Here is a 10,296-nt window from a genome sequence, read left to right on the forward strand (position 1 = left end):
TTATTGACCTCTCCCAAACTCACTGCCGCAGAGTGGATTCCATCTCACGGAGACCCTACAGCACAGGGAAACACTGCCCCTGTGGTTTCCGAGACCGCGGCCCTTTCAGGAGTAGAAAGCCCCATTTTCCCTCCGCTGACCTTGCAGTTGGCAGCCCAACTCATGACCCACGACACCGCCAGGGCTCCCTCCGTCTGCAACCCCAGAGAGGCTCATCTGCTCAGGGAGGGCCCCTGGGGACAAGTGCCAGACCCAGCTTGTAGAAGGCTGGTGCCCTGGCTTTTCCGGACAGTCTGTGCTGGCTGCAGGGCTTGAAACACAGTGAAAGGCAGTCTGGGCCGAGGGCCACCGCTAACGCACAGGAGTGTGGACCCTCTGGCTGCAGAGCACCGGCTATAGCTATGTGTTTAATGAAAACGTGGGCAAAGCTTAAAAGACCTGCTCAAACAACCACGGGTCAGTCCTTACCAGTCACTATGATAATACAAGTCCCCAGGTGGCATTTTGACTTAAGTGCTTGACCACGAGCCACAAGGTTGGTGTTTGAACCAACCCAAAGGCATGGCAGAAGATAGGCCATGTCGTCTGCTTCTGATGGCCCACAGCCTTACAAGCCCCACGGAGCAGTTCAGCTCTGTGCACGTGGGGCCACCGTGAGGTGGCGACCATCAAGAACAATTACTGGTAGTGAGAAAACACAAACAAGAACTAGCAGCCACCGAGTCCGTGCTGATTCCTGGCGAGCCCCGGTGCTTTGTTGAGACAGTACCTGTTGATGGGAGTAAAAATCCCGGTGTTTCTCCTTCGGGGCTGATGGTGGTTTCGAACTGCCAACCATGCATGTGGGTCAGTACACCACCAGGGCTCCTCCGTGGTGATTATTAGCCTGGTCGTTTCCAGCTTTCCTCTGGCTTTCAGAGACCAGCACTGGTCATGCCCAGTTTGCCCTCCTTCCCAGCTTGGGCGAAATCCTGCGTCGATAGGCACCAAGTCCTCTTATTCCAGACATCTTCGTGTTTGGAGACTGGCAACAGCAGTGTACTAGCTACTAGAGGCCCGAGAGTCAGAAGCTGGGTGGCTTGTTCCCGGACAGCCCTAGGCCCTGAAGCTTGCTCATGATGTGCTCAGGGAAGGCACATGGGGTTGGTCATCACGGTATCATCCTACCTTGTCGAGGCGGGCAGAGAATGCCATCCATGGCTTTGTCATTCACCTTCGTGGGGCTGACAGCGTCTGTGTAGAGGACAGACCCAGAGGAGCCCCCTGTCTTTCTCAGATGAACGGAACCTTGCTGATGGAAAGCTTCTGCACTTGGCCATTTGAAACCACCCATGGGCTCCAAGGGAGACAGACCCGGTGACTTGATTTCTGTAGCTGACAGCCCCGAAGCCCCCAGAGCACAGGTGCACCCAGCCACTGGAAAATGCCATGCTTCCAACATGGACTTGACCACACTGACCATCATCTCAGGAAAACAACAACAACAGACTCAGGGTGCTGAAAGGGAAGTCTTATTTTCAAATTGCTAATAGCACGATTTTAATTGCTGAATCCATGACGACTTGCATTTAAAAGAATTCATCTAAGGGGCCAGGTATAAAAAGTATCGGTTGTCAAACAAAAATAGGCGTACACATCATTTTCCATGCTCCACAGAAGGGAAATTCAGGAGAACCCTTCTTGATGACGCGGTTCTTATTCGGACTGCCGCATTTACGTCCATCCATCTTCATTCCTCCAGCACATTAGTTATAAACGTTTCCAACCACACTTGTTTATGAGGGTTAGTGGGGAGAAGCTTTCTTTAGTTGACCATACCTCTCTCCAGGATGCCCAAATCATGTGATTTTCACTCCTTGAAGAATTTGGTTATGTTCTTAGGAAAAAACCTATTTATGAAGGAGAATAAAATTCTTCAAATCTTTTTGGTTGAGATAGTCTATCTGTATACTCGCTGCTCTATGTAGAGCAGAGGCAGGCAAGTGTTTACTTAAATATAGTGAATATTTTAGGATTTGTGAGTCATATGATTCTGAAAACATGAAAGCAAATGGTCATGGCTATGTTTCAATACAACTTTATTTAACAAAAACAGGGGGATGCACCTTAGTTTGCCAACCTCTGTCTTGGATGGAAGAAACCCTGTGGGTTAGGCATGGTCTTGTTAACCACAAGGTCAAACTCACCAGTTGCTCCTCAGGAGGAAGATGTAGCATTTTGCTCAATGGCCATGGACCAGGGTTTGGTCCTGGATGGGAGGTAGGAGTTGGCATTCTGCATATCTGCATATTCTGCATAGATGTTCATTACCAAGTATTTGCTTTTGATCCAGAGGTGCATGTGATCCAACTGCAGTAATTTAGCATACATCTATATAATGGCACAGGAGAACCTTTGACCCAGACCGTTTTATGTGAACAATCATACAAGTAGAATAGAAATGAGGAGGGCATGATGTCATAGCTCTCCCTGCCAAACAAGCAGAATTGGAATGACATTCACTTCAGTGCATTTATCTAGAATAAAGTGAAGAATCATTGTACAGCTGCTTGGAAATTGGAGAGAGTACACCAACCAGCATTTCGTTTGGACAGCTACACTAATGGCTGACTTTCCACTTTGCAAGTTTAACATGATTAATGTGACAAATTTTCACTTATCTAGCAACTGATTACTTTTGTTATCCAGTTACAAATCATGAATGATATAAAGGATAAATAACATGATTTATAAAAACTCACTCAATGAATCCTTCTACCCTCAAGTTCAAGTCTTCCAAACTCAAGTACTATATCATTTGGATGGATGCCGAGGAACATTTCCAAAGAAATTCATACATTTCTGAAGCCCCCCTGGGCAAAACCCACTTAAAATCTCCACACGGCCAGTAGCAATTGGCCTCAGGATCTTCCAAGGAAATAAAAATGTGTCCCCATACCTATCTAGAATCCTTTAACACTCACTGATTTTAAACGAGAGAGCAGAGAGAGATGAAGATCCCTAAGAGTCATTTCTGCATCCCTGCTCTGAAAGGTGACAGGCATCTGCAAATGCTCACAGGCCACATCAGACCAGGGGAGGTAAAAAGAATATTACAGCTGGTAAAAAGTACTATGTTGTCAGTCACTTAGAAGTCTGAGTGAAGCTCAAGGTTAACTGTCGAGGTCTAATTTTGGTTTTGCCAGGGTGCTTCTTGTCCTCTCTGATGTTTATAGACTAAGTTATAACTTTTGGCTGTGTGTAGAGATTGAACGGATGAGGAGGGATGAGGAGACATGAAAGTCCTTTACTATGCAAGTCTTTGCAGATCTATCCGACCATCTTACATCTACAGAATGATTTCCTGGCTTGCTCCTTGTCATCTGGAAGGCTTTTAATTCATGATGTATTACAGCTTCCCAAAGCATTACAGAAAAGATGAACTGCTCATATCTCAAGTATCTACAAATGTACAATTCCTCTAAGGATGCTTTTACAATGAACCCATAGTTTGTTTCATAGCATGATACCCAATGATACAGTGGCCCGTTGTCCAAACTTCTTTATGATGCATTGAACCTGAGATTTAAGAACACCCCACTGAAGAGTCAGTCACAGACACCTGATATAAAACAAATGCCTTCCACCGACCCACCCATGTCCTCCAATGAGAGAGCTTGGTCAATCTCCACCTACTACCTTTTATTTGTTGTAATGCTAGAATTTTTCCTTCTTGAAAACAAAAAAGTTATTACAGGAACCATCAAGGCTTCCTGTATACTGTTTGTAGGCTAAGGAACCCCAGCGGAGTAGTGGTTAAGTGCTCAGCTGATAACCCAGAGGCCAGAGATGTGAGCCCACAGCAACTCCACAAGAAGGTGCAGTGGTCTGCTTGTATAAAGATAGGGTTTGAAATCCTACAGGGCAGTTCTACTCTGTTCTGTATAGTCACTAAGATTCAGAATTAACTCCATGGTAGTGATTTTTTTTTAAAAAAAAGGCATTTCAAAAGGTTATAGTCCATTTGAAAGGTTGAACAGATTCATGATAACTTTCTGAGGCTTTGAGTTATTTGCATTGTCTAGTTCACATTAGACATCTCAATGTAAAAGAGAACATGTGTTTGCAACTTCTTTTTGGCAGTCCTGATGTCACAGAAGGGTGGGCCAGCAGGTCAGGCAGTGCGTCTCATGTTCAGAACATGTAAATTTTACAGAATGCTCATGTACACTGCTACTGCAAAAGAGGCAATGATGATGCCAAATTCTCAATAAAATTGCTCCAAGTCAACCTTGAAACCTGTCTCCTTTGCAGATGAGCATCCTGTCTCTGCGAAGATGAAGGAGAAGACAGCAGCAGCAGCAAGATCTCTTACTTGAGACCCAGTACATTTTTCATTTCACTAGCTCTATTTCTACCTGTGGCTCATTCCACAAACATTTGATGAGCACCTGCTACGTGCTAGGCACTGTTTTGGTCTGAGGATACCTTATGAACTAAACACAGGACGTCCTTACCCCTTACATTCTAGTGAGGGGGGGACACCAGTAAACACATAAATATTGTAATACCACAGGTTCTAAATAACTTAGAGACATCTTGTCTGAAATTTATTTACAGCATCTCATGTTTTTGAGCGAAAGGAGAATGATGGATTATAGAAATGGCACTGGTCCTTGTTCCCCCATCCAGAAATCGGATGGATTTAAGCAAGTTCTTCCATTGAAGCCTCAGCTTCCTCATCTGTAAAGTGGGACGGAGGTTGGAATATGTGACTGAACAAGCTATCTCTGACTGGTTAGTTTTTACGGTTTCATGGGAGCATCTTCTACAAAATCAAGAGCCCCTGGGTGGACGTCAGTAGGGTTGGAAAAATTGAAAATCAAATGGGAGAAATCCTGAGACATTCCACATACACTTGGTACTTTACAGATCAATCTCAGTGTCGTTCATAATTAGCAAATGCCTTATTTGCAATGGCTATAGAGAGAGGTTGTTTTACCTTTCGTAGCCATCTGAGAATAACTTATTTATTTATAAAAGTATCTTCCTTTCCATCATTGGTGACATCATCCACCTCATTTGTGAAATGGTATCGGGCTAAGAAATCCTACCCTGGTTTTGAGAGTCTCTCTCTTCTTCTTCATTGGCTTGATGCTCCTGTTTAACCTCCGGGCGGAACTAGGAGGTCTCTGAAAACTGGGTTGGTCTTCACTTCTTGGAACAGCCCTAAGGAGATTCTGCCGGCGCAGCCCATGGACATTTGTCATCACTGCACCACCCCATGCTTGACAGGCACAGGACTTGGGGGAACTTGCATTAGCTCCTCTGAGAGAACTATGTTTAGTAAACCTAGGCTTTGGTATATCAAAGGATATTCTAGCACCCTAAGTGGAAAAGTGGGGTTTCCAGAACTTTTCACAGACAAGAACATGGGAATTAATAAGTACCTGAACTTTTTCATAAGCTCTTATGGAATGTTAATGTGTATTTAATAACACAAGCTGAGCAGCACATAGTTTGCAATCAATTAATTTTTTCTTAGAGGAGATAATGGGGGCCGAAAAATTGAATGTCAAATAAGGCTATAGACTCATGCTTACGAACCTGGTGGGACTTATGTAGCCTTTGGTTCTCTGGACTGACAAATTGAGCTCCCTAGTTTTATTCTGAAATGTGGAAGCTTACATTGCAATCAATTCTTCAGCTAAAGATGACAGGAACATTCACAGACGTATAAGGCATTTTCTCTTCGTCTCTGGATCAGATCCCCACAGACCCCTTGGAGGTTTCTGAAGGCAGCGCACGCTCTCTTTGAGTTGTGTCTGGTTTCTGTGTAATCAAATAAACTGCTCGTGCTTTCAAATTTGATCAGCTAGGCCCTATCCCAAGGACACATCTTAGCAGTAGCGTTGGGGTGAAGGGAAATCTCTGCTTCAATAAGTGAATTTAATTCCTTCCTATTGCTCTGTGGAGTTAAAGATAGTTCAATAGTATCAGCAGTGCCTCGCACGGGCTGCTGTGTAGACTAAAGCTGACCCTTCAGTCGCTGACAACAAAGAATGCCCACAGTCTCTGTTGGAGGGGCACCACTACTTTGGGCACATCTGGAACGAGCATAAAAAGATGTCCTAGCAGCACACCATACCTACAATAGCGCCTGTACAGGGTACAAGGCCAGGGCCAGCCAGCAGACTTTTGTTGCATGAGGGTCCTGAAAGAATAAAGAGGTTCAGACAACTTTGGACAACAGATCAATTCTCATTAGCAAAGGCAATGCATTTTGGTGTATGTCATGGGATTTGAATTGATGATGGTGGCATATAAGCGCCTACCAGCAAGAATGCAGTCCTGTCTTCGCCAAGACAGACTGTAGGAATTATATAGCCCTGCTCATAGTCCGTCAGTCCCTACATCCGTATAGCTGTATCCCTCGCAAGCCAGTCCACATCAGTCCTTGGAACTTCCCCAGAGTCAATCAAGGGGCTGGAGACAAGAAGGTGCCAGTGCAGCCTGTGGCAGTGAGAGTCCCAGAGAGTCACTGTGTGCCGCGCACTGTGGTCTTTGGGTGACAACTGTTGGGCTGCAAAAGAGTTGAACGCTGCCGAAGCCACACTCTTCCTAAGTCCACACCTCCATGGGCACCATGGATTCTTTGGTTCCAACGGAAGGCAGGAGGTTTTCTTCAGACAAGAAGTAAAAGGGAAATTGCACCAAAAACCCACGGATCTTTTTCAGTTCCTCCTCGGCTCGGACGGGATCTTCTTTCACTAATATCGGCTTGCCAATAAAGTCTCGCAGCTGAATTAAATTGTGTACTTCATCACTGGGAAGGCACCGGAACACCTGCGTGAAACACAGGTGGTCAATTCAGCGACCGCTGGGACGAAGGGGCAAGCACCCAACAGTAGGGAGGGCAGCACAGCTAAGTGACTAAGGTGAACGAGACACGAGGGCGGAGGTACACAAGAGTACCAGGAACACGGGTAAATACTACTTGCTGCACAAGTATTAACCCATGATTGGTACAGCAATACCCAATAATACAAACAAGGAGATACATAAACTGAGCCCATGTGGGAAGATGAGTGAGCCTTCGGCAGAGGACATTTCTATGCATGTTTTTATATGTTCTGCAAATCCATCCCCCCACCCCCCAAATACAAACAACATTTGCGGACACATAGCACCTCCCTGTGGGTTTTGGAGAGTGGTGGTTTTGAAGCCCGGGCATCTCAGCCCCACACATAACCACTGAACCACAAGGGCTCCTTTGCTCTGTGGTCCTAACTCTCCAAGCCCAGGCACGCATTCCCTCCAGGTCTTTAATTATGGATAAGAAGTTCTGGAACTCTGTCCCTTGGATGCTCTACTATATCCTTGGGGGGAGGGGGGGGAAGGAAAAAGAAAAAGGGTGATCCCCGTTGTGAAAAAATATTCCAATAGACACAACCTTTGTGCTGTGACATACTAGTTACATGTTACCAGGGTCACACCATATAACATATTGGCTATTTGTCACAGCAAAGAGCTAATTTAAGAGTCGCTTCTCTTATTTGTTACCAATAAGGCTTGGATCGTTTTAAAAAATCATAATTGCACCCTTACCTCTTATCTAAACAAGTCATTACCCCAAACCAAAGTTAACTAATGGCATGGAATCCCATTGTTGTTACCCCACCATCATGAAGGTCCATCATGTGGCTAATAATCTTCTCTAAATTTCATGTGAAGTTCTGGCCTAAGGTTTCATAGAAATAGACACATATCCATATATTCTAATTTTTTATTTTGAAAGATCTTTTGCTCTTATACTGCTTGCAGTTAAATAATTATCACCTGTTAATATATAACACTTATTCTGATGATTTGACATGAGTTTTAGACATTATAACACTTCAGCATGTATTTACTAACAATAAGGGCCTGTGTCTCTGTAACCACATTACCATGATCTCAGAAAACCGGTTTCATAGCCTCATTTAAGTTGAGGTCCACTGGGATTTAGCATACCAATACCAAAGTCAAACTCATGGGTATCAAGTTAATTCCAACCTCAAGTGGCACGGTGGGAGAGAGACCTATCCCAGGAAGTTTCCAAGGCTGCGATCTATACTGAGACAGATTGTCACTTCCTTTGTTCTCTTTCTTTTTTTTCAGCATAGCAGCTAGTAAGTTCAAATTGCTAAGCTTTAGGTTTGCAGCCAAGTGCTTAACTACTGCACCATCATGACCCCTTAGATTTATCAAACGACCCCCCAGATGACTGTAGAGCCACTCCCCTTTAAGGATCCTATCAAGACTGCCTGCTGCATTTATTACATTACATTTTAATAGACTCCCACATCCATGGCCTATTTGATCATGGCCATAAATAAAGCTACACAGAATAGTTGTCAAAGCTAATTAAGAAGGAAGATACTTCCAGTACTGGAGGGGGCCTGGAAGCTCATGAAGAAGAACACATTTTTAACCAACTACTGATAGGTGCCCAACCAGTCTCAAATGGGCCATTTTCCATGATGGCATGCTGACGGCTTCATGAGCATACCCTGCTCTACTGTTGAGCAACTCGATCTTGAACTTCCCGAAATACCCAACAACCAATGGAAGAAATTACCAGGGATGCACGTGGCTGCCATAACAAATGGAGCTTTCTAAACACCTTCTAAAACCGGAGCTTCCCAACAAACAAGTGCCTTTTTTTTACCATCCTCATCACTCGAAGCATTCTTCCTCCTATTTCATTGCAGAGAGAGAAACAAAGAAGTCCCAGAATGCCAAGTCCCTCTGCACCAAGTGACATCACCACCAACAAGTGTTTGAGCAGGACTTGAATCCAAGTCTCACTCACTTTTTAACCTTATCTGTCTCTCTGCCCTTCATTGTTAGAAATGTTCAGAGACGTGGTAACCCTGTGCCAGGGATGTGTAGAATGGACTTCCTGCCACAGATGCGATATCAGAAGGCTACCAAGGTTCCTTCTACCCATAATCCATGATGTTTTTGACTTTCCTTTTTTTGCTGTGAGCAAACACTGTACCAATGTAATGTGGAAGTAATGACATGCATTTAGTTACAATAGTCAATTGGAAAAGAAGGGAGACAGAAGGAGATAAAGTCACCTTATCATAAATTGTAGCATTTCGAGCTGCTGTGGAAACCCAAATCTCCTTGAAGAATTTGTCACTCACTGGGTCCTGAAGGTCCTCACTTGGGTCCGAAAGATAGCCAAGGACGAGTCTGAAATACAAATGCCCTCCCAAATAAGTAACCAAAAATGCAGTTGGCATTTCTAAGGGTAAGGCAATTCAGGCACTCAATCAGGAAAGTCATTTTGTTAAAATTGATTTATATATTACTATGATGCTTGAAGGTTTAAGTGCTGGAGAGAGAGAAAAATCTTCCTTTGTTCTGAGAGTGTCCTTGAAATTGGGCATAAGGTGTCAAAAGCTTTGGAGAACAAGACTGGTGTTCAAACCTGGGAACAGCCAATGCGCTAAGCCTTTCACGAAGATCATCTCACTACATCCTTAACAACACCATACGTTAGCCTCTAACATGAGCTTCACTTTGCAGAGAAGGGAAATACGGGATGGAAAGGTTAAGCAACTTGGTCCACGTTTGTAAGCTGTCGAGCTGGGACTCCGACCAGGACTCTCCATCTCCAAACACTGCCTTTCCTTCTTCCTTTCCTGTATTTCTTCCGGGAAAGCACTGTGCTGAACTCCAGGAGAGAGGAAAATAGATAAGAAACATATGGGGCATCTCTGACTAGAGTTAAATCCGGTGAGCAAGACCAACAGTGAATAAATAATCATTGACTGAATCGTAGGCATAAATAATATATCAAATAATGGATTAATTAAGATGGTGATAAATGCAGGGTGTGCTTTCAGAGCAGGCAGTGAGGCTAAAAGCGTTTCCTTCTTCCACCGGTTTGCCTAACTCCACTTACCACCTTTTCAGTTTCAGTACATGGTCACCTCTTTAAACCCTTTTGTGAGTCTCCGTTCTCCCCTCTCCCATTTCTCTCTGTCAGTCCTGGCCCAGACGAACCTTCTTCCTTCCTTTCGCCCACTCTACTTCACGGATGCTTGGCATCAGTGCACTTGTGAAGGTTTCTCCCCTTTTTGATTCAACAGGCTTCTTGCCCATTGATAGAATGTACATTCCCTGAGAGACCATAGTTACTCAGTATCTCAGTCTAAAAAATAAAATAGCACCCCTCACTGCCATGAGTTAATTCTGACAGCTACCCTCCAAGACAGAGTAGAACTGCCCCTGTGGGCTTCTGAGACTACACCTCTTTACAAA

The 10,296-nt window shown here is 44.3% G+C and overlaps 1 protein-coding gene across 2 annotated transcripts in view; it reads right to left on the reverse strand.

The window, feature by feature from the left end:
• Nucleotides 1–2,061: 2,061 nt before the first annotated feature.
• Nucleotides 2,062–10,296, reverse strand: part of PLD1 (phospholipase D1) — a 184,241-nt gene continuing 176,006 nt past the window's right edge. For both annotated transcript variants that reach the window (XM_004704081.2, XM_045297437.1), the window contains exons 25-26: nucleotides 9,105–9,222; nucleotides 2,062–6,825 (exon numbers count right to left, since the gene is read on the reverse strand). In XM_004704081.2, coding sequence (XP_004704138.1) covers nucleotides 6,601–6,825; nucleotides 9,105–9,222 — 343 coding nt within the window. In that variant the 3' untranslated portion in view covers nucleotides 2,062–6,600. The remainder of the gene's footprint in view (nucleotides 6,826–9,104; nucleotides 9,223–10,296) is intronic.

This window comes from Echinops telfairi, unplaced genomic scaffold (genome assembly GCF_000313985.2).
Source record: "Echinops telfairi isolate 266 unplaced genomic scaffold, ASM31398v2 ScPeMD7_7420;HRSCAF=8458, whole genome shotgun sequence".
NCBI classification, from domain to species: domain Eukaryota; kingdom Metazoa; phylum Chordata; class Mammalia; order Afrosoricida; family Tenrecidae; genus Echinops; species Echinops telfairi.